This window comes from Pygocentrus nattereri, chromosome 16 (genome assembly GCF_015220715.1).
Source record: "Pygocentrus nattereri isolate fPygNat1 chromosome 16, fPygNat1.pri, whole genome shotgun sequence".
NCBI lineage: Eukaryota > Metazoa > Chordata > Actinopteri > Characiformes > Serrasalmidae > Pygocentrus > Pygocentrus nattereri.
This window is the reverse complement of record NC_051226.1, coordinates 24,695,056-24,719,793: the sequence shown is the minus strand read 5'-3', so window position 1 is coordinate 24,719,793 and position 24,738 is coordinate 24,695,056. Positions and strand designations below refer to the sequence as shown.

The window sequence follows — 24,738 nt, the reverse complement described above, 5'->3', positions numbered from 1 at the left end:
CTGTGAAGTCAAACGCTCAGGGCCCGTGCTCTAATGCAAACTGACAAAGCGCGCGGCCGAGTGCAAACGCGGGGCATAGCTAAACGATGAGTCAGACACTTTCATTCAACACACTCTATAAATTCCCCACGTCATTTATGAGGCTCCAACTAGAGTTGTGCTGCGCTCAAGGTCCAACAATAAAAGGCCACTGCACCCCTGACGACGGCCCAGCTACTATCGGAGCAGGAGATAACATTCCATTTACCTGAGCAAATGTTTTCAGTGTGTCACGGTGAGGGAAAATAAACAATACGGCCCTGAGTGGAATGCGAGTGCTACCCAGGGAAACGCTTTGTCTTGGGTGACTTGTGAAGATGATAATTGTTCGGCTTATAGTCATTAAGGAGCTGTTTCATTTGTTTGGAAGTTATTGCAATGCACCACTGCATGGCTGTGTAGTCTTATCATTCTCCCTCGGAAATACTTCAGACAGAGCCAGGCACCAACTGGCACAAGAAAGGCTTAGAAGAGGAGATGAAAACAAGTACAACCCAGGTGTGCCTTACACGAGGGAGTCACTAAGCAGGAATTCACTCTGCTCTTCATTCTGGAATCCAACTATGACTGAAATAAAGCAACCAAAGTTTTCTTTACACAGAACGAACGTATACACATCATGGCCACCATCACTGCAACAGCGTAAAATGTTTTCACGTTATATTATATATGCATCATATATCTACATCAAGATACAATCTTGGAGGAGTATCCCACCTTGACAACACATCCAAAATCTACTTTGGCATTCAAAATCCCCATTTTCTGCAACTGAGACCCACCCAGTGAACAATGCTGCCATAAACAAGAAAACTGTAGACTTCAAAAACGCACTTTCAGGAGCTCGAGACGGAACAGAAAGTCGAGTTGAACCCATAAAAGGTTTAAAAAGTGGGAGGGGGCACCATATATTCAAGAAAAAGCATAGCAAACATCCTAAAGCAAACTTTACTGTTCAATCAAACATGACTATGGTCAACCTCTACTTCCTCATCTCTTCAGCAGAAGCTCAGGTAGGCTAATCATAAGAGTGCTCACAACAACACCTGAGGATGTATCAAGCCAGACAGCTAGAGCCTCTGCGGCCATGTATTTTTCCAACCACAGGAAAGAATTGTCAATTGGGATCTCATTATTATCCAAAGCGGCTACACTTGTGTGTGCGTTAAAGGAAAATGCTTCCAAATTTCTGCATAATTCATTTGATATGATTAATGACTCAATCAAAACCAAAGTAGCTATTACAAAGCAAAATGAAGTGAATCTACACATTTTCTATTTTTTCTTACAATGTCTGGCATGTACTTGTTCGCACTGTATTTAAAGAAATATGTTTTAGACATATTTATTTGTCTAAAAAATATTATTGAAAAAAATATTACTGAAATATGTATTTAGACATATGCTTTAGGTTTTCACAGAAATATCATAAAACAAGCTATCATCTAACACTCAATCATTTGCGCAAGAACTTTGTCAGGCAGCTTTTAGAGGCATTAAATACTTCGAACATTCAGCTCACCACTGCTGTAAACAATTCTAACTCAGTAACTTTCTCTAAAAGGGCTAAAGATGTACCTACTTAAAGATGAAATTTCCATAATTATACATATTGAGGCTTCAATACCTAGCTAAAAAAATCTTTTCTGCTTATCTTTCTCCACTCAATAATTCTACCCATCCAAACACAATAGCACACTGCCTGGTCTAACATTAAGTCATTATGGAGTATTTTTATGAAACAGGATAACAGCTTGGCACAATGCTTTGGGTAGAATATATTTTTAACTGCTGCTTAGATGCTTGTAAGCCACTGATTAACTGTCTGGATGCAAACAAGCTGCCCTCTACAGTTCAACTAGACTTTCCACTTTTTTAGCATAAACTGTAATTTTTGATTACATGTTGTACTAACATGTAAACTACACAATGGAAACGTGATCAGAATGCTTCAACTGTTGCTCAGCAGGGGAACATCAGCAGCGTCTATATGGGATGCGCTGAAGAGGTTGGAGATAGGCAGACGCACTGACAGATTTAGGTCAGGATTTGAAACGTTGGTAAATTTTAATCAGCTCCTTTGATGCAAGATGGTGTGTACAGAGCCTGAGCGTCAACGCAATGGTTTGAAAGCCTTTTTCAGTCAGCTTTTCTACGCAGATCCTTAGCTGTGCATGACAGCTTTGCAACGCGGATTCATTCATACTGACTCCATTTTGGCAGAAACAAAATATTTTTCATTTAAAAAAAACATCAAACTGAAGTCACAGGGATGTACTGGAACTCTTACATAGAAATGAACTGGAAGTGAATTTAGAATGAAGCAAGTGAACGACCTGCTCTGATCGCTGAAGGCCGGAGCTCCAGCTCACTGCCACAGTGACTGGACAGACAAGTAAAATGTGCATTTAGGCTGCTATTTACCCGTCCTTGTTAACGTTTGCAGAGCTGTGTGGTGCACTTTGACCTTGTTGTGCACCTTGGCATGCAGTGAAAGGGATTTGGAAGAATCAGCCTTCGCTTTTGCACGCCTCTATGGGCAGCGCTCATGCAGTACTTTTAGGAATGTGTCCTAGGTACTTGTTTACAAATTTCTGCCATCTTGGTTTCCTGGCTACAGCCAAACCTGTTGCACCACACAAAAGGAGAAATATGTGGTCTGATCGCTATCATGTTCCAATTCTATGAGACAAGAGGGCAAAATCGGCGAGGGGGGGCTGGGTACAGCAGTAATCCAAAACAGAAAGGGAAAACATTCAGGGTACCCCTTCTGCAAAGCTACTTTGAATCCATGCAACATGATCTGAGCCAGTGAAGCTTGAAAATTCTCTAATAATCTTAGGCATTCCAACAAAGATTTTGTGCCAAAGTCCAAGGAGACTTAAGTTACTCATACTGCCACTCAGTGATTAGTGTAGAAAATTCAAGACAAAACACATCACTTGTGGTTCATTTCTTACGGTACAACAATACTGATGGTATGCGCAGAGTAAGAAACACAGTTAAGGAAAAGGGTGGTGTGACAAGAATGTGAGTGAGTTGTAGCATGATTCATGTGTGACTGGACTAGACTACACTAGAGAAAACTAAAAACTAACATAGGTTGCAGAAGCAGTCATGAAATTCCAAACATAAAGAAACAAAGTGAATCTACAACACATCTGAAATCCCCAAGACATCTCTATACACACACATCATAGATCACCATACCTATCCCTTGGGTCAATCCAACTGGTGGTGTGATTGATATGGTCAATATAGTAGACCTTCCCGTCAAAATCTCGGGCTTCTTCCCAACCCTCTGGCAATGGTAACTCCTTCCTTGGCATGACCAACTAGTCTCCATGTAATTTGCCCTCCAAGTCTTCTAAATGAATTTGAAGGCGAACCATGTGTTGTTGTGATCCACCGCTAAAGCAGCGCTCAACTGCCATTAACCGACGTGGAGCGCGTCGTGCCCGAGAATCTGAGGGTAATCCATCCCGGGTCGGAGTAATCCAGTCGAGTTCCTCGGTTTCTACAGCCTACAAGGGAGCATCCTCGTCCACCATGCCGCATAAATTCCCCGCCGTAGGTCTCCTTCTTGCAGCACACTTTGCACTGCAGCTGTGCATTATAAAACAGCGAGAACTCAGTTCATGTGGATGGGCGACATTCGGCCACAGTGCACTCGCCTGAACATTTATTAAAAACCCAGCGAACCAACTTCTTAAAAGCCGACTGTCCTCAGACACTCAGCCTAGAGCTTTTAATGAAGAGCGGGTACGGAGTCTAAACGGAGAGCCGAATTCAAGCAGGAGTTCCCAGAAATTATTTAAAAATATATAAAAATTAAATAATAAACTAAACCACATTCACTGTTCATCCAGCAATCGCGGAGAGAAAGCCCTCAGAAAAAAATATGCTGGAGTTTTCGCTCAGTGCCTGGCCACCATCTTTAGCTAACGTTAGCGACAGCTACGTTAGCCTGCTAGCTTGCCGAGGGGAGACCTCGCTGAATCGGACTCGCAAACAGTTGCTCGCCGCTCCTCACACGAGTACGCCGAGTCTATTCCGTCCTCTCAGCGCCTTTACCTAATAAACTGGCTCTTCAAGAGGACTTCCTAAAAAAATCGCCGCTTTTAATCGCATGATTTTCCTCAAATTCCCCCTTTCCCTTTAAGTGGCTCCGCTTCTCCCTCAGTTCCCAACCAAGCTCGGTCGCTATGCTGCGGTTGGATGAATGGCGTCATACAGGTGACGACCGTATTTCTCCCAATAGCGGAGCCACTTTCTGGAGAAAGGCTACTGCGCACAGCTCATTCTGACACTTCTTACTCCAGCAGACAACCACAAATTCCTAGAAGAGATGCTTCTTCAAAGGTTCTTTAGCAAAGCCATCATTTCTATACAAAACCATTAGCTCAACAGAGAGCCATTTCATGTTTAAATGGTCCCGCGCTTGGTGAAATGGGTTTTCAGACTGATGGAGAATGTGTTGTGTATGTTTATAAAAGAACCTTTTTCATGGTGCTATATCAAAAAGAACCATCCTTTTTAAAGCATGTATGCTAACTCGTTCTACCTAGCACCAAAAAAAAAGTAGATTTTTGTGCTATACATGTTTTAAAAAGGTTCTCAGGCTAGCTCGTAGGCTATGCACTCAGAAATGATGGTTCTTCAAGGGTTCTTTAGTAAGGACAATCATTCTATATAGAACCATGAACACTCAAAGAACATTTTGCATGCTTAAAGGGTTTTTTCATCATGAAAGAATTCTTCACACTGATGTGTTGAATTTGGTTCTATATAGAACCTTTTTGAAAACGTTCTATATAAGAAAGGAACATTTCTGCATTCAAGCGATTCTTTAAATGTTTATGATTTTATATAGAACAATTGGCTTTACCAAAGACCACCTAAAGAACCATTTTAAAGGGGTGTATGATTCACGGGTCACTATCCACGAAGGGCCGGTCTGGCGTTCTTTAGTAAAGGCAGTGATGGAACTGAGATGACTCAATAAACCATTTGCATGGTTAACGTTATCCTCTGTGATTGGGAACTTGTTAAAGAACCTTTTAAAAATGTTTCCATATAGCACCAAAAAGCTTCCACTATTGTCTTTGTTAAGTCATAAAACCTAATCCATTTTTGCTAAGAGTGACTGCACTGTCAGAAAAAAAGGTGTGACACTGTCACTGGGGCAGTACCCTTCTTGTCACTGTGGTGGTACCCTCAGGGGTACATCTCAGTACCTTTAGTCATGGAACATAACTGAACCAGAATCCACTGAAATGATATTTTCTAAGCTGTACTGACACCACACACCCTGCCTTGCCTCCAGGCTTTTTATTAAATGGTTCTATTTTAAAACATTAGTTTATAAAAAGATACAAATACCTACTTTTCACACAATTGGACCTTAAAACCACTGTTGAACCTTTGAGGGAACGTTTACACTGTTTGTACCTTGATGAATTAATCATGTACCTGCATAGTACCTTTATTTTTAACAGTGTGGTTGAAATGAATGAAATTCATTCATTCATTTATTTCAATGGCCTATTTCTTATGGCCTTTTCTGGTTGTATTTCTGCATATTTTTGTTTGCATATTCATTCTTTCATATTTTCAAAATAGTACAAAAAGTGATCCTGGCCAAATAAAATCTGGGGTGCACAAACCTTTGCATATGGCCACATGCTGTGTCGTTACAGGACTGAGTTTTGGCCCCACTGGTCCAGTCAGTAATGCATCCCTGCATTTTTGCATTTCTGCAATTTTTGCGCGCCTTTACAAGAATAAGCCGAGTCACTGCTGCCTGAGTCACTGAGTCCCACAGCAACAATTCACTTGGTCATTTTTTTAAAAAGCTATAGCGTCAGCAAGTCTTGTAAGTGTTCAACCAGATCCTTGTTTTCTCTGCTGAAGTAGTTTTAACAAACAATCGTGCGCATTTGCAAAGCTGAATTAAAAATGCACAACGCCCTCCAATGGAGTAAGGGGTGAACAGCTAAAGTGCCAGATGGCCACAGTTGAAAGGGCTGTGTTAAAACAGAATTTCACAGATTTATGAAAGTTTCTGCATAATTGAATTGCCAAGATTGAAATAAAGTTGACGTCCACAGTGTTACTGTCTCTAAAAGCCACAGCACAGAACGTAACTGCATAAATTTGGTACAAATGACATGTGACAGTGCTCACCAATGACAAATGACATGGTTTGCAATAGTTTTGACTGAAGATTTTGGCATGGCAGAGTGTTATATGCAGGGTGTTATACGGCAAAAAGCTATTTTTTATTTTATTTTAAAGATTTACCACTATTTTACCATCATCAACAGCACACATAAAAACTCAGAAGACACATTAAGGTTCACTGGTGGTGTTGGATGTAGACATCGTGACTCCTGGTTCCCATCACCTCCACTGTAAAGAAATCTGTAAGCTTCTTTCCAACAAATCGTTTCACATCAAACCACAAAATGACTTTGTTTACGTCTTCAAGCAGGGGATTATGCAGAAACCTAGAAAAAAATGATGGAAATCTCTTTTAAAGAAGGAAAAGACTAAACCATCTGGTAGAGTTGTAATCAAGACTGTAAATCAAGACAGAGAAGACCAGATTAAGATTTTTTCCAAAACATAAAAGTAAAAAAAGTTCATTGTATATTAATTATCATTCATTACACATGGAATGTATTCATAAATAATAATATATTTTGTAAAATATAACATGAAATAATATTGTAACAATGTCATTTTTGGAAGGATATGCTATTAGGTGATGTTATTTTCTTTCTTTTCTGAAACCTTTTCAGAATCAGGTGAATACTAACCAAACGATATACATTTAGTAATAAAAATGGATGAATGTTGTTTGATTTATGTTCAGTATATTTAGATAATAACGATCTGCCTTCAGGGGATGTTTAATTTGGAACCAATGAACAGCCAACAAACAAACAGTACTCAAATGAGCCATCATGGAAACTATTAATCAAATCTTCAACTGGCAGTGAACAGATTTGATTGAAAATAAAGGACTGTTTTATTCTGTTTGAAGGGTTTGTTGATATCCCCGCGACCCTGACGGAGAAGCGGCTTGGAAAATGGATGGATGGATGGATGGGTTTGTTGATATTCCATAGTGATAGAGAAAGAATTCAGTTTTCAGTTCCCTCAGATGGAGATGTTGCTCTTGGCTGCTCTCAGGAACATCTTCTGAGTCCACCTCACCTAGTCCAGTTTTTTTGAACACTTGTGGTTTTCACATATTTCAATATTTCACAATACACAGTATGTCGCACTATTTACACTCTTAACAGATGTGTTGACAGGACATCAGTGTTTTTCAGTTGGAGGCAACACACTTTGCACAAAATGTGTTAAACTATTTCTGTGCTCAGTTATAGATAAACATTGTGTTACTTTTAAAAAATATGACAAAGCAGAGTAACAGAAGATGTGTTAAAACTGTGTATTTTTTTCTGACATCTGATAAACTGGAATAAACAAAGTAGTGCCACCTTTAACAAATATGATCAACAACAATGATTTCACATTTCGCATGCTGTGCTGCCCAACTAAACTGGACTAATTATGTTCTTATAGCTGTTCATTTGTTTTTTTTGCAACGCTGCTCATCATGATAATGATAAATATTCTTATATTGCGCCGCACTGTTGGACATTCTTGCACCATCATGGTGGGCTGTTTCCTAAAAATCCTAATGAACAGCTTTATGGACTTTACCACACTGAACTCTCTCCCTGTCCCATTTATTACCGAAACACAGCACCCATGATTTAACTAATCTGCCAAATCTTCACAAGTTGGATAATTTTAGAGCAAAGAAAATACCTCTTACTGGTCAGCCCAGTAAGGCTCTCCTGAAGTAATTAAAGGGCAGGTTTCCTTATCAAATCCATCATTCTTACAGCTTCAGGAAACCATTAGGCTACTCCCCACCAAGATAAAAACATTCTGACTTCATGCTCTTAGACTTCTCTCTCACTTTTTTAGTGACCAACTCAGGCCCAAGCACAATGGGTCAGGGGAAAAAGTGGGCAACGTAAACAAGAAGATGAGTTTAATATGTTTACACATACTGTAGACACTCATCAATAGAGACAGTCTAATAGTGTTTCAGAGGAAAATAAACACAGTGCTGTGAATTTTGTATAAAAGCAGCCTAAAATATTGGTGTTATTACCTGAGTAGGGGTTTGAATCCTCACCTCCAGCCCACAGGGATGTAGCATCACCACCTACCACTGTGAACTACACCCTGGCATTCGAGGGAGTCCCATGTTGGTTGGCTGCTAACTCACTCAACACAGTGGTGCTGAAGCGCCCAGGACCCTCTGTATTTCGCACCTTGCTCATAAGCTATCTAATTAAATCAGTAAGTGATAACCCTGTTTAAAAGCTACACAGAGCACTGCACACATCTGCTTTTTTAGAGCATGACTATTAGAGCTACGCTTTTAATTTGGGCCGTAAATGTTAAAACTCAGTCAAAACATGATCACAGACATCTGAAGCTGCTAAAAGACATGTTTCATGTTTACTTGAAGTTTGTGATAGACATATTAGCATATATTTTATTTTGCAGCAGTGACTCTTGCAGTAGAGAAGCCTGGTCAAGAGCTGTTGCCTCTGTTTTTTCCATTTCTAACAACGTCAGGTTGTTGCGCATGTTTACAGTCAATGACATATCTAGAACCTCCAGAATCAGCATGATTGGTCGATTCCTCTGTCACTTCTTAATTATGCTGAAGGTTAATCTAACGGGACGTGCCATTTTTTCCTGAAGACCTAACCAATAGGAGAGCTTGCTTAGCTATATCCACCTAGATGCCACAGAGAAAAACAATTCTGGATTGGCCAATTTTCAAGAATCTAACATTTTGTTTCCAACCAAAACATAAAACTGAAATGAATAGTGCTGTAATACTTGTAGAGCTGAAGAAGAATAAAATAGAATTGCTGAGTGGGGGGAAAAAGTGTAGTTTTCATTTTTTCAGTGTGTTAATGTGAGTTTAGAAGCGGAACTTCTGTGTTTGGCTGTTTTTAAGGAAAGCTGGAGCCGAGCTCAGTGTTCATTTTAATCCATACTTATCAAATACTATCACAGCATTCAACATTATACAAAAAACACTGAAACTAAATAAAAACTAAACTAAAACTATTACTTTCTAGAAAATAAAAACAAAAATAACAAAACTGAAATCACCAAAATGAAAAACTAGAGAAAAATCAAAACTAATGAAAATGTAAATAAATAAATAAACACTATAATAACCCTGATTGACAGGGCACCATATACTGTACAACCTATAATGTGCTTAACCTCCAGTTCATTGTTACCTTATGTATTAAATGCAAAGAGCAGGTCACAGCTTATGCTGTGTTTTGAATGCTGCTGTGCTGGTTAACAGCATGGTCAACCAAACCAGCATCACACCAGCATAAACCAGCTTAGACCAGTATAGAATTCGTGCTGGTCAATATCATTTGAGTGGCACATTAATGTTAAGTCCTGCTAGGAGGTCGATAACAGCTAACTTGCTAAGTTAACTCATTTAAATTAGCATACTAGCTTCAGCATGTTTCTGAAAGCAGTATTAGGGACGTCCTAACTTGTAGACAGAGTATTCCGTGTGATGCTCGCTGTTCCAATTCACAGCCATTTATGTGCTAAGATGCATTTGAGAAACCCAGCAATGATTTGTTATTCCACATCTGATGTGCATGAAAATGCAGCCAGTTGTGTGCAGCAGAAGAAGTTCAGTGCCGGCTGCTTGTCTTTTGAACACGAGGGCAGCAAGAATTACTTATGAAGAGCAAGCTCTGCTTCCTCTGTAATCATAGATTAAAACTACTGAATGTTTTGAGTTTTGAACTGATGTCGCTGTTGGCAAAAGCTATTTTCAGCTATTTTCAACTCCAGTGCCAAGAACCCCCTGCTCAGTTTCAAGCACCCCCTTCCCAACTTCCCCGAAGGGCTTGATAATTACCCGAACAGATGGATCAGATGTGTCGAGACAGAGGATAGCTAAAACTGTGCTGGGCAGGGGGTCCCAGCACTGGAACTGAAAACCACAGCAATCATTAAGATGTAAACAAAGTCATTCAGAGTAGTTTGGTGTGTTCTGGAGAAACTTACAGAGTCAGAACTGTTCACAGTGATGGTGATAGGAACCAGATGTCTGAATAGTTTAATGCCTTTATGAGCTCCTCCACAGAAAGTTATTACATGAAATAGTTACAAATAAGTTGCCTGATGCCTAAGACATTGTTTTGTTTTATTGAGTTTTATCTTAGTCCAGGAGAGGTACAGTGTGTGTTCTGAAGTGAAATGGTATCTAGGGAAAACGTTTTTTTTAAGGTTTACCTCTATTTTACCATTATCAACATTACATATAAAATGTGTCGGTTCACTACTCTGCATGACTGCATTCAGTGACTGATTTATGCAAAATTTTGAAAATTCTGTGGAATTCCACTTTAATCGCAGCGCCTCATTAATTTGTAGCACTAGTACTTAGAAAGAAAGTTCATCAAATGAACCAGTTCAGTGAACAAAAGAGTCGGTTCTGTACACGAACTCGAACATCGTATCGACTGTCATAAAGAGTTCTTTAAACGGTTCTTTAAACTCTACTGATCATTTTATCACTAAAAGAGTCGGTTCTTGACACGAACATCGAATCGACTGTAATAAAGAGTCGGATCGGTAAACTGATTCGAACATTTTATCACTAAAAAGGGTCGATTGACACTGATATCGAATCAATTGCTATAAATAGCCGGTTCGGTAAATTGAATCGAACGTCTCATCAACAAGTAAAACGGGCCGATACGGTAAACCAAATCTAACATCACATCAGCAGTTAAAACAGCCGGTTCGGTAAACTGGATCGAACGCCTCATCACAACCTCCCTTTCGCTCTTCCTCCTCACCGATGGCCGGTTCCGTCCATAGCCACGCCCCTCCTCCAGCCTCAGCGAATCAGGGACGCGGAAACAGGCGGGCGCTCCTCAACACAAAACAAGCGAGGCGGTCACGTGTGCTGGCAACCAGGCGCCGATCTGTCAGCGCCACAGCGCGGTTCTGCCAGCGGCGGCGGCAGCAGCAGCAGCAGCACCGTTCACTCCGCTCAGCCTCGACCGGCCCGCATGGTTCTGCTCCGGCACATCTCCGTCGCCCTCACCGCCGCGGTGAGCGCCGTCGGAGCCGCTCTGTTCGTGGCCGTGAATTTGTTATACAAGAGGCGGGTATGGACGCCGGAAGACTACTACGTGTTCAAGGAGGTGGGTTGTGTTTATTTTTCTTCTGAAGTAACCTCTCTCACCGCGCCATCGAGTTTCAGTCCGTCAGGGAGATAAAAGGTGGAGATGAACTGGCCAGAAAATGAAAGAAACTTTTTCACTTGCACGCAATGGAGGTAAACCGTGGAGATTAGCTGCGCTTCAGTTTATGTGTGATTAAAAATGTAATTGTGTGTGGAAATGCCACGGAAAAGCCACGGTCAGTGGTTTTAAAGCTGCTGGTGTCTGAGAAGTAGCATGAGAGCAGGCTCCATTCAGCAAAAACAGGAGGAAAAACACAAATGACTGCTTCACTTCAACCAAAGGGGAGTAAAACAGTGCAGGCGAAGGATGAAAAATAGGTTATTCTTAAACTTCAACTGTTGCATAATGTTATGCAAAGTTTATTTCACTAACAGACGGTTATTAGAATGATGTTCATGTATCAAATGAAATGAACATTGGCAGTAAAATTGGCTACATTTTTGCAAAAGAGACTATTTTAATCTAAATAAAGCTCTAATGTAAAGTAGCCTACTTGAAATAATGCAACAAAATTCTGCACCAAATAATATGTATGAAATTATGCACCAGTTATATAGGGTTAGGTGATGTGGCAAGATTATGATCTTCAAGATTTAGTTACTTCAAGCCATTTTCACGATACACAATATGCATCATGATATTTAATTTTTCTAAGATTTAATAAGTTGGAACAGACAAAATAGAACCTGTAGTGGCAAATCTAAAAATACTGTAAGAACCATAAAAAATCTCCAACCATAGTGTATTTTATTCAATGTTTTACTCAACTGCGCTGCACCAAATGTAGTAAAACTCACTTTGCAAATGAAACATGTAGCTATTACTGATGATGTTCACAATATGCTCAGAAAACCATATTGTGACATAATATATCACAATAGCCATAAAATATTGTCATATTGCCAAGCCCTAGTGTTATACTCAATGATAAATCACAGTAAAATAAAAATGAAAAAATACACATTCACACATGTATATTAAGGTGACGCTAACGAAACATGTAGCTAACTTTGTGAGACAGAATGCATTATTAAAAGATTTGGCATCAGAACGTCAGACTGCAAAATACTCTATTATTACTCAACCAACTAATCCAAGGTTGCAAGTCTCTGCATGATGCACGTGGCTCAGAGATTACAGAGCCTACTGTACAGTAACTGCTGCTCAGCAAACTACCCATGTGTTAACAAAATGTGCACACCTGCATAAGAGCATCTGAATGTCTTTTCCGCTGTTCTTCTCCCAGTTCAATTCACCTTTCTATAGCACTTCTTTCAGCAGACATTATCTCAAAACTGCTTCCCGGAAAATAGAGTCCAGACCCCTAGTGAGCGAGCTGAGGGCAAGAGCGTCAGAAAAAAAATGAAGGAAGAAATCTTGAGAGGAACCTAGACTTAAAAGGAAACCCCATCCCCATCTGGGAGAAATTATTAGAGTTAACATGTAATATTAAACAGAGGCACTTGGATCAATAAAGGCCGCACACATCTGAAGACTGCCTTTTTAAATCTTTCCAAACTGCTGGTCACGTAGCGTTATCAAGTGCCTCAGTATGCTCAGAGGAGAATGCTAATCACTCAGCCGCGCAGGTGCCTGATTGGCTGGTGTGTTGCTTAGTGACAGCAAGAGAGAGACCATGTTATTCTTCCTTGACAGAGAGAAGACTGCCAGTTACTGTCATGGACACTACCGGCCCTCGACTGGGAAAAAAACCCAGCTGGTATTGTTGTTACTGTCAGCTTTGTACTGTTTCAATGTAATTACATTTTTGTATAAAGAATTTACATTCTGTGTTGACAGGTTCAACACTGCAGATCTGGTTTTTCAGTTTGTTTTGATGTCAGCAAATGAACACATGAGAAAAATGTAGATTGCACAAAACTGTTGTACACATAGCTTTCCATCAGATTCAAATCATAGTGCCACTCTTTTTAGGAAGTGATTTTCCAGTACAAATTCCAGGACAATATCCATGACTTGTACACATGACAGCTGTGTCCACAAATGGGCACTTTAATATGCCCCAAATTGCCAGTGTCCTTAACATTAAAGTCAACCACACGACCCCCAACTGAATAAGTGATATACTGACACACTCAAAGCATTAACAAACAAATCAATTTGATCACAAGTTGTAATAAAATGTTAGAAGTGAACATTAAACTCTGTAACCCCATTTCCGAAAAAAGTTGGGATGCGCAAAATGTTGCCAAGAACAGAATTCAGTGATGTGCAAAACACTTAAAACCTATATTTAATGAAAAACAGTACAGAGACCACATATCAAATGTTGAAACCATTTTTTAAAAACATATATGACCATTTTGAATTTGATCCCAACAACACGCATCAAAAAAGTTCGGACAGGGCAACAAAAGACTGATGTTGGTTAATTGGCAACAGGTCAGTAACATGATGGGTTGAATATGCAGGAGAACATTTCTCGGTGCTGTGAAAGACTATGCAGGAGAACATTTCTCAGTGCTGTGAAAGACTATGCAGGAGAACATTTCTCGGTGCTGTGAAAGACTATGCAGGAGAACATTTCTCAGTGCTGTGATAGACTATGCAGGAGAACATTTCTCAGTGCTGTGAAAGACTATGCAGGAGAACATTTCTCAGTGCTGTGAAAGACTATGCAGGAGAACATTTCTCAGTGCTGTGATAGACTATGCAGGAGAACATTTCTCAGTGCTGTGAAAGACTATGCAGGAGAACATTTCTCGGTGCTGTGAAAGACTATGCAGGAGAACATTTCTCAGTGCTGTGATAGACTATGCAGGAGAACATTTCTCGGTGCTGTGAAAGACTATGCAGGAGAACATTTCTCAGTGCTGTGAAAGACTATGCAGGAGAACATTTCTCAGTGCTGTGAAAGACTATGCAGGAGAACATTTCTCAGTGCTGTGAAAGACTATGCAGGAGAACATTTCTCAGTGCTGTGAAAGACTATGCAGGAGAACATTTCTCAGTGCTGTGAAAGACTATGCAGGAGAACATTTCTCAGTGCTGTGAAAGACTATGCAGGAGAACATTTCTCAGTGCTGTGAAGGACTATGCAGGAGAACATTTCTCAGTGCTGTGAAAGACTATGCAGGAGAACATTTCTCAGTGCTGTGAAAGACTATGCAGGAGAACATTTCTCGGTGCTGTGAAAGACTATGCAGGAGAACATTTCTCGGTGCTGTGAAAGACTATGCAGGAGAACATTTCTCAGTGCTGTGAAAGACTATGCAGGAGAACATTTCTCAGTGCTGTGAAAGACTATGCAGGAGAACATTTCTCAGTGCTGTGAAAGACTATGCAGGAGAACATTTCTCAATGTAAAAAAGCAAAGAACTTGGGGATTTCATCATCTATGGTACATAATAACATTAAATGTTTCAGAGAATTCAGAAAAAATTCAGAATGCAAAGTACAAGGCCAAAAGCAAATACTGTCTCTCATTTACATTTACATTTACAGCATTTAGCAGATGCTCTTATCCAGAGCGACTTACAAGAAATGCTTTGTCACTCCACAATGTGTCTCTCCACATTGCTTTAAAAACAGACTTGATTCTGCAGTGGAAATCACTGCATGGAGACGGTTTGTCGCTGCATCCACAAGTTCAAGTTAAAACTCTACCATGCAAAGAGCAAATCATATATAAGTAGGATCCAGGAACACTGCCACCCTCTCTGGGCCCAAGCTCATACAACCCAATTTCCAAAAAAGTTGGGACGCTGTGCAAAATGTAAATAAAAACAAATTGCAATGATGTGCAAATCTTTTAAACACTGTATTTCATTGAAAACAGTACAAAGGCAACACATCAACATTGAGAAACTGTATTCTTTTTTGAAAAATATTTGCACATTTTGAATTTGATGCCAACAACACGTTCCAAAAAAGTTGATTGATTGGGTGTAAAAGCATCTCAGAGAGGTGGAGTCTTTCAGAAGTAAAGATGGGTAGGGGTGATTCACTCTGTGAAAGACTGCACCATCAAATAGTGCAACAATTCAGGAAGAATGTTTCTCAGCATAAAATTGCAAAGAACTTTTGCTTTTCATCGTCTATGGTACATAATATCATTAAAAGACTCAGAGAATCTGGAGAAATCTCTGTATGTAATGGACAAAGCTGAAACCAGTATTTGCTGGCCGTGATCTTCGGGTCCTCAGGCAGCACTGCATTAAAAACAGACATGATTCTGTAGAGGAAATTACCGCATGGGCTCAGAAACACTTCTGAAAACCACTGTCTGTGAAAACAGTTCATTACTGCATCCACAAATGCAAGATAAATCTCTAAAACACAAAGAAGAAACCAGATATAAACAGGATCCAGAAATGCTGACACTTTCTCTGGGCCTGGGCTCATTTAAAATGGACTGAGGGGAGGTGGAAAGGTGTCCTGTGGTCCACGAATCAACATTTGAACTTCTTTTTGGAAATCATGGAGACTGTGTTCTCCGGGCTAAAGACCACTCAGCTTGTTATCAGTGCACAGTTCAAAAGCCAGTATTCATGATGGTTTAGGGGGGCATTAGTGGACATGACATGTTTGACGTACACATCTGTGAAGGCTCCATTAATGCTGAACTATATATACATGTTTTGGCAACATATGCTCCCATCCAGATGACGTCTTTTTCAGGAAAGGCCTTAATTATTTCAACAAGACAATGTCAAACCACATTCTGCATGTATTACAACAGCAAGGCCCTGTAGTAAAATAGTCCAGGAGCTAAACTGGTCTGCCACCAGTCCAGACCTGTCACCCACTGAAAACATTTGCCACATTATGAAATGAAAAATACAACAAAGCTGCTCAATTTCAGCTGCTCAACCCAGAACTGTTGTGCAGCTGAAATACTGTGCAAGGCAAGGTACTATATGAGGCATTTCACTTTCAAAACTACAGCTGTTGAAAGAAGAGGTGATGCAGCACAGTAGTAAACATGCCCCTCTCCCAACTTTTTTGAAACATGTTGCTGGGAGCAAATTCAATATGGGCATATATTAAAAAAAAAAAACATTAAAATTCTCAATTTCAACATTTGATGTTGTTTTTGTACTGCTCTCAATCAAATATAGGATTTATGTGATTTACATATCATTGCATTCTTTTTATTTACATGTTATATACCAATTTTGGTGGCTTTACAGTTTTCTAGCAACTCACTAATGTTTACAGGACAGTTAATAAGTTTTCTTACTTTTCAGGTCTTTCTATAACTGTATATCTATACAGTCCATTTTTTCTAGTGTGTGTGGTAACACTGATAATATAATAGCTCATACTACTAGAAACACAATGTGGTATTGATTTAAAGTTAAGAATCTGCTCCTATGATCTAACAATGGCACAGTTAGCTGCTTATGAGAGAGTGACATACTTCACCAACTGGCTATCTGTAACCTAAGGGTCATCCTATTAATTCAGTACTATAAACAGGCCATGGCTTTATACCTGGAGGAAATGCCAAGGTGATTTGTAAGTTAAATGATTCCTTTCTTTTTAGGTATTTAAACTTTCATTTAAATATTTATTGCAAAAATGAATCTGCTTCCAGCCCAACAGATTTTCTATACTTGTTTCATTTAGCTCCAAATAAAAAGCAATTAAATTAGGCTTTTGTTATCACCAGCAATAATGGCACTGAATGAAAGGGTTTAGCTAATCAGTTAGCTAACTTTCATTTTACTTGCACCTCTTCTTATGTGTAACTCTGGTTTTAGGAGGAGGAAGAGCAGAGGGAGAGGCAGGTGTTAGTCCTTGGCTTGGATGGCGCTGGAAAGAGCAGCGTTCTGCAGGGGCTGAGTGGAGTGGCCAACAAGAGACGATGTAAACCCACGCGTGGCTTCAACTTTATCCGTCTTCACACTCCTGCCTGCCAGCTGGATTTTCTAGAAAGTATGCATCAGATGCAGACTTATACATGTATATGCCATCTTCGTTAATAATTCAGCCAGCTAGTGCTGTCCTCAAACTGTCACTAAATTTTTATGAAGTAATCAATTAAGCTGCTCTGCCCAAAGACACAAGTGTCTCTCATGCTGCCATCAAAGACCCCTTTCTACAGCCATTCTATTTTTATCAAGTAGTGAGCAAAGCCCCCATTTTGTATTTATTGACCAGAACTTAGAGGGCCAATTACTGAAGACAGTGTACTTTAGCCCTACCCTTGATCTAGTCTTATAAATAAGCTACAATCTAACCGTAAAGGCTATGGGAAAAAAATATCATGTGACTGTCATCTTTTTCTTGTCAGTTGGAGGCGGTGAGGACTTGCGTGTGTACTGGGCCGATTTCATGAGGAGAACGCACATCTTGTTGTATGTAGTGGACTCCTCAGACCGAAGTCGACTCCCACTGGCTAAGGATGAGCTCCACCGTTTGCTCAGGGTTGACACTCAACTCCCAGTAGTAATCCTAGGAAACAAACAGGTGAGCAACAGGTGACACTATAGATTATTTCCTAAGACTATTCTTAGTCGCCTGCACATTGGTGTACACTGAATTGTCAGTTTATTAGGTACACATACCATATGCAGTAGGTTTTAAAAGTCAGACCCCCCAATTTCAATCCAAAACGGCCGATAATTGCTCACTGCTGGGGGCAAAAACTGATATGTATAACACAAGATTACTGACAAGCCTCTATGACTAAATATGCAATTTTTCAGTGTTTAGAGTTTCCACTCTTTGACTTTATTACAGCTTTTCCTTTTTTTAGGAGACTTGCTTTCAGTTTTTTAAAGAAATCTCCAGTGATATGTTTTGTTGAGTTTGCTATGGCGTGGTTCCTTCAGTGACATTGTCACACAAAGCTCAGCATAGATCTCACACACACATTAACATACTACCACCTTGTTGATGTCACTGTTGTGCTGATAATCACCTACCACTCAAACTACACTATACAGAAAAAACTCCTAATTATTGAGTTCAGGTGTTTCAGCCACACCCATTGCTAACAGGTGTATAAAAGTAAGCACATAACCTTGCAGTCTCGATAGGCAAATGCTGGCAGTATAATAAGTCATACCGTTAAACTCAGTGACGTTAAACATGGCACTGTCATAGGATGCCACCTCTGCCACAAGTCAGTTTGTGAAATTTCTGTCCTGCTAAATCTGCCCCTGTCGACTGTAAGGGCTTAAAGCACACAGCCACTGGACAAGTCTGGGTTTGGCAAATGCCAGGGGAACATTACCTGCCTGACTGCATGTGCCAACTGTAAAGTTTGGTGGAGGAGGGATAATGCTATGGGGTTGTTTTTCAGGGGTTGCCCAAGGCCCCTTAGTTCCAGTGAAGGGAAATCTTGACCAATACATTTTGGACAATTGTATGCTTCCAAGTTTGTGGGAACAGTTTGGGGAAGAACCTTTTCTGTTCCAGCATGACTGAGCCCCAGTGCACAAGGTCCATAAAGGCATAGCTGGGTGTTTGGTGTGGAAGAACTTGATTTGCCAGCACAGAGTCTTGACCTCAACTCCACTGAACACCTTTGGGATTAAATAGAATGGAGATTGAGAACAAGGCCCTCTCGTCCATCATCAGTGTCTGACCTCACAAATGCTTTTCTGGGCAAGAATTCCTACAGACAGCGGCAGTTCTGTGGTGGGCCTTTCCACAAGGCTGGCAAATTCTACGGCAAGGGCGCACTACGGTGTATTATAATTAATGAAGTACACATTAAGAAACACTATGCGCAAGATAGCCATGTTGGAAGTTTCTCAGGTCCAGATTAAACCTAATCCCTGAAAGTAATCCTAGTCTGTTTGTTACACTATGACTGCTCTTTGTCTTTATCGCATTTCCTTTCAGGACAAGCCAAATGCGGTTAGCGTCCCTGAACTGCGTGACGCTCTTTCTCTGAGCTCACTGGTGGACCAGAGGAAGCTCTTCTTCCTGTCCCTCCAGCTGAGCTCCGTGGGAGCTACGGCAGCCTGCAGCCTCCAGTGTCTCCAGGATCTCCTGTTAAAACTGGTGTGAGGTCAGGGTACAAGCAAGCTTGTGTCTGTAAGTACTGAGAAAGGGATCATTATCAAAGAGCAAGTCTGAGATAATGATAATGATAAAGACTCACCTGAGGTGGACTGGAAGAAAGCACAATGCAAAAGGATTGTTGGTATACAAACACTTGCTGTGTTGCTCATCAACACTCAAGGCAAATAAGGGTAGCATCCATGACGCCACTCACGATATACCGTGGCTTATGTTCTGTTGTCATAAATTATTCTAGTCAATGAAAACTGAGGTGCGATACCTTCATTTTTGCGTAGGTTCTTGAGTTTCCAGGTTTATTACAACTTGTGATAGGATATATTTTGCCTACTTTGATGACCACAATGATTGTTTGCAGTTTTACAATGGCGTATTGAATGTCATCTGTGCATGCAAGTACTTCTGTTATTTTGGTAGTTTATGGTTTATCATTGAATGCTTAGGTTTGCCTCAAGCATGCTGCACTGAGTTAAGCTGTAGCCAACAGTTGATACCTCAGACATCTTTAAGTAACATTAACATAAATGTGATATAGGTTTCAAATGCCGTCTTTTTTTTTGCACATTTGACAACAGTCCCCTTTACTGTATAATCAAGGACTTGTTATGCAAGTGATTATTTACTGTTGCATAAGTACAGCACTGCTGACATAACTGGAATTTTAAAATATTGATTACATTGTTATTATGAATGTTAATGATTATCCAGTGTTTAATAAATCACCAGTAAGGAGTTTAACTAGCTTAATCTCATTAGACCATATTAGATCCATCTATAGGCGTTTAGTTTACCACTTCATAGTTAACTAGGTAGGTTTTGTTGACGCCTGTAATCTTAAATGTGCTATACTGAACCGTTATGCAGACCACAAATAATGGTCACTAACAGCTTCAGTTGGAAGAGTTTAGTGCCAAAATGGGGTTTTAGGCCAGATCATTTTGCAAATGCTTGGAATGGAATACATTTTAGTATTAAGCAAAAAGCTCTAAACAAAGCTTGACTGGGAGGCTTGTGACTGATGCCGTTTACTGCAAACTGCAGACTACTGGGCTGAATTTCAGCCATAGGTGCAGTATTCTACAGGCATGAACCACAACCTATCGTATTCATGTTTATTTTATGGAAATGTTACCTTATATTATATTTGAAACATGCATATGCCAATTAAGAAGTGTTTACTAACAAGGCTAAGAGGCAAGTAAAAGTGGCATACATCTTATGTTTTAGACATTCTTACTCATGGGCCTATCACTTGATTACTGTTATAAAAAAATCATTGCACATTTAAACTGCAAGTGACTTGAAATATAAATAGGCCCCCCTTTGCCTTGGAGCTAGTTGGGGAAATGCCTTTAGAAAATGCATTTGTATCAAATGATGTTCTGAAATACCAATAGTTTCCATTGTACTTTATATAAAAACGGGGTGGTACAAGGATAAACGTACTTGGAACAGAATCCTTTCACAGTTACATAAGATAGGCATAATACATTAGGATCAGCGTTTGTCTTATAAGCCCTACAACCCGATATGAACTCACTCAGCTGCAGTTATACGCATTCTGTGCTCTGGCACAGTGAAATCATTCTGGATGTTGAGCCAAAATGAATAAACACAGAAGGCAAAGTCTATGTATATTACACTTGACCACTTGTCTTGTATAACAATACTATCCATAGTATGTTTGCTGCAACACAGTGTTTGAAATAAAGAAAAAGTGTGATTTTTGTTGAAAACATTTTTTGTGAAAATACAGAACACACACGTCTCAGAAAATGACCATATCATGGTAAGATTCCAAAATAAAGATTGCTTTACATATGTATACAATGTAGAACATTTATGCACAAATCCCCCTTATCACTTCAAGAACTCCAAGAATTTTACAAGCATTTGGGGTAAGTGTACGGTCCATTCAGTCCATTTTTCCAGCATCTCACTTCAACATTCAAGACGACTTCTCTGCTTGCAAAGATGCAATAAAAGCTTCATAGTCCTTGGGATGACATCGCTTGTATGAGTTCACTTTCCGCTTGATTTGTTTTGGCGTGTCTTGATAGTAATTCTTCTCATCTCTAGACATTGCCTGCAAGAGCAGCAACCATATTACTTAGAATCATGCATAAGACTATGACAGCATAACATGACCATTAGCAAGTACAGGCTAGTGGCAATGTTACACTGCCATAATGCACTATTACCTTTAACAAGTACAGGCTAATTGAGGTAACAGCATCTTACCTTATAATCCTCGTTGTATTCCCTAATCATATGCTGGACAAATTCTATCAAATCATTCGAGCATGTAGGTTTGTCACTTGTTGGAAGACTGGCCTCTGCTTCCATTTCTGTAAATGAGCCAATAAGACTTTGTAAATTGACCCTGGTATCAGTTCATGTACATCACTCTTTTCCAAAAGCAAAAGAGCTTTCAAATGAACCATTTGTAACTGACATGCTTTATGTAAGATGGCAACCCAAAGCCACCATGCTCAAATGCTTTAGTACCTACAGGAAGGGGAAAAAAAATAGCCAACAACGTCTTATTAACTCCAACGTTTATAATTTAGTTAAAATTGTACAAAATCAGTCTAGAAGCAAAAATTTACAAAATCAGCAATTCTGTGATTTTAAGCCAAGTTTTTAATAGTTTGTTTTTAATAGTGAGTTTTTTATAAAATCAGATTTATTCTTTTTTGCCCTCTGATACCCCATCCAGCATCTTCTGCAGACCTTGGCTAGATTCAGAGGCTTATCTGTGCCTTAGCGGCATTGCACCTCCTACTGACTTACAGGCTTACAAATGGCACTGGTGTTTGAATAATGTAGTCTGCCCCCCTCCTCAACACTTTTCTTGTCTGTCGTTATACTCTGTTGCTTACAAGTGCATGCAGTCCATTAATCAAGACCCCAGACAAGCACTTCTCTGGAATGCTAATTACCAGGCAATCAGAGCACTTAAAGAAAGCACACACACACACACACACACACACACACACACACACATGTACACACGCGCACACACACACAAAAAAAATCTCTGAACTATAAGAAAAACAACTCTGAGCTGTCGGGGCGCTTTTGTTAACCATCCTCATCTATTTTAGCTCAGTTAATTAGTCATGAATTTCTCAAAAAGGCTGCAGCCTTTGAAGTGCTTCCCTGCGGACATAACAGTCATAGACTTAATATTTCTGGCGAGACAATACCCAGAATAGCAATTATAGGAGTCGGAGTCTCACATTCAGAGACAGTTTGAACATCATACCTCTGACGACGTAGGGTTTCACTACTGCTGCTGCTTGACCCACTGGTTCATTATTGCCCTGTAACATGAACAAAGAAAAACTGTATGGCAACACAGTACGTTGGTATGACCACAACTGTTACATATTGTCAGATGTTTGCAAAGCAAAGCAAAACACATTCTTGCCTTCTTGCTGATGGGGAGCACACCTTTAACTCCTAACAACAGTCCCATATCTTGCAGATTCTGCTTGGCTGATTTCTTGTCGTCCCACGCCTTTCGAATCTGAGCGCTTTAAGGATTCACAAACATGAACAAAGTCATTCAGAGTGGTCTTATGTGAAATGCTCCCTTCTAGAGAAACATATGCAGTCAGGAATTGATCACAGCTGTGGTGGTGCAGACCAGATTGTTTAAAACATCTGGGAGCCATCACAGAGAAGGTTATTACACAATGACAAACAAAGCTAAACAGATGTCAATACACTAAAGTCTGAGGCCATATACTCACAAGGTGCTGCAGGACAAAACAGTACCTGAAGAAAAATCATTTTCCTGATTTACCACTACTTTACCATTATTAACCTCACATAAAATCACATCCATCATACTGGGTTGTTTTGGGCAGTAATGAAAATGGCTATATTTACACTGCAAACACTGAGACTTCTGGTTCCTATCACCACCTCTGTAAAGACAATCTGTCAGTAAGTTTCTCTGCAAAGATCCATCTGATTAAATCACTTTGAATTACTCTGTTTACGTCTTAACCATTTAATTATGCAGACTTTTTTCAAGCAGTTGAGATTCCCGTCCAGCTATACCAAGAGCTCCTGCTTTTATAAATATGCCCTCACAAAAACAAGTTAGTCCTGAAATTGATCAAAAGGTGTGCTCGGTGCACTGATCCTGTAATAGGTTTTAACTCTTCGTCTTAGTCCTCTCAACTGTAAACTCGTCCTCCTCTAGTCGCGAGGCCGCAGGTTCATGTATTATGGGAATTGTAGTTTTGTGGCTTTTAATACCTGCTCAGCTACAAGCGCGGCACTGTCTTACTTCTGAAACCACAAGTGTGCGAATCAAACCTAAACCGAAATAGTTGAAGCTACTGATTTATCACAGGTTAGTTAACTCTTTCGGTATTCGACCAACACCGAATACCCAGCAAGTTAGGTGTTACAGCTAGCTTAGCCTAGCTAAGCTAAGCTAAGTAGTCAGCGAAGTCCAACAAATACTTCACATTTACGCACTTATTTAACTTACTCGGCTTAACCCTGCCCAGATCACATCTATCAGGGTCAGTGTGTTTCCTACAGGCCGATATTCTGCAGTATGTCGGTAAAAGCATTAGCTAGAGACCCGCTAACGTTAGCCAGCTGGCTGCGACAGCGGCCTGGGTTTAAACCCGGTTTGTTCTTACCATTCAATCATCGGCTGCTCCTTCCTCAAAATCTTCTTCTTCAGTTTCTTTCTGTTTAATTTGTAATTAAACGTGTTACGTTTGCGAGCTTTCTTGCCCATCGCTGCGGACACGCGTGCTGCTGTGCGAACCGGAGAAAGCGGAAATGCCGTTTAACTTCCGTGTTCTTTCTCCGTGCGGGCAGAGAACCTGTAGAGAGGAGAATCAGCGGCTTCAACTTTAGAAACCGGATTCATCTCAGACTTAACATTCCTTCTCTTGACGTTGATGCCATTTTATTTCACGCGGAAAACTTAAGTTCAGATTTCTCTGATACGATAAATGTAGTTGTACTTTTAGCAAAATACCACATTCACTGTAGAAAGTTGAGGTGAATTTAAATCATATTATTCTTCATTAAGTAGATTAAAAAACTGATTAAAAATACTAGAATCATTTCACACCAGATCTCTGGAAACTTATTGTTCTAATCTGTCTTTGTATGGCTTTGCTCCTTTGTACTCTGTATTACTATTATTATTATTTTTCATTCTTGTAATCATATTTTACGCCCCCTAGCTAGTAACTTGTAGTTATGACATCCTCGACGAGAGTTTGTGTCTTGGTATATTGTTCTGTGTCAAAAAGTTATATTTAAAAAAAAAAAAAAGAATCAATGTCTTCCGGGCGAGTCCAAAATTTGAGCAAAATCA

General features: G+C 39.9%; 3 protein-coding genes across 3 annotated transcripts in view; 1 reads left to right on the top strand and 2 right to left on the bottom strand.

Moving 5' to 3' along the window:
- The window catches only part of wwc1 (WW and C2 domain containing 1), a 42,040-nt gene extending 37,800 nt beyond the window's left edge, over nucleotides 1–4,240 (bottom strand). The window contains exon 1 of the mRNA XM_017704288.2: nucleotides 3,250–4,240. Coding sequence (XP_017559777.1) covers nucleotides 3,250–3,368 — 119 coding nt within the window. The 5' untranslated portion in view covers nucleotides 3,369–4,240. The remainder of the gene's footprint in view (nucleotides 1–3,249) is intronic.
- Nucleotides 4,241–11,089: 6,849 nt separating this feature from the next.
- arl10 (ADP-ribosylation factor-like 10) lies at nucleotides 11,090–21,115 on the top strand. The gene is made up of 4 exons (XM_017704289.2): nucleotides 11,090–11,339; nucleotides 17,108–17,282; nucleotides 17,641–17,816; nucleotides 19,200–21,115. The coding sequence occupies exons 1-4, from the start codon at nucleotides 11,205–11,207 to the stop codon at nucleotides 19,365–19,367; spliced, it is 654 nt and encodes a 217-aa protein (XP_017559778.1). The 5' UTR covers nucleotides 11,090–11,204; the 3' UTR covers nucleotides 19,368–21,115.
- Nucleotides 20,774–24,214, bottom strand: nop16 (NOP16 nucleolar protein homolog (yeast)). Its single transcript, XM_017704290.2, has 5 exons — nucleotides 24,047–24,214; nucleotides 22,813–22,918; nucleotides 22,648–22,705; nucleotides 21,621–21,727; nucleotides 20,774–21,465 (listed from the first exon to the last, which is right to left on the bottom strand). Exons 1-5 carry the CDS (start codon nucleotides 24,145–24,147, stop codon nucleotides 21,328–21,330), a joined length of 510 nt encoding a protein of 169 aa, XP_017559779.1. The 5' UTR covers nucleotides 24,148–24,214; the 3' UTR covers nucleotides 20,774–21,327.
- Nucleotides 24,215–24,738: the final 524 nt, after the last annotated feature.

Coding starts and splice junctions, on each gene's coding strand:
- arl10 (XM_017704289.2), top strand. CDS start 11,205: ATGGTTCTGCTCCGGCACATCTCCGTCGCCCTCACCGCCGCGGTGAGC. Junction 11,340..17,107: donor ACTACTACGTGTTCAAGGAG/GTGGGTTGTGTT, acceptor CTCTGGTTTTAG/GAGGAGGAAGAGCAGAGGGA. Junction 17,283..17,640: donor CCAGCTGGATTTTCTAGAAA/GTATGCATCAGA, acceptor TTTTCTTGTCAG/TTGGAGGCGGTGAGGACTTG.
- nop16 (XM_017704290.2), bottom strand. CDS start 24,147: ATGGGCAAGAAAGCTCGCAAACGTAACACGTTTAATTACAAATTAAAC. Junction 22,919..24,046: donor GAGCAGCCGATGATTGAATG/GTAAGAACAAAC, acceptor GAATCCTTAAAG/CGCTCAGATTCGAAAGGCGT. Junction 22,706..22,812: donor TGCTCCCCATCAGCAAGAAG/GCAAGAATGTGT, acceptor TTCATGTTACAG/GGCAATAATGAACCAGTGGG.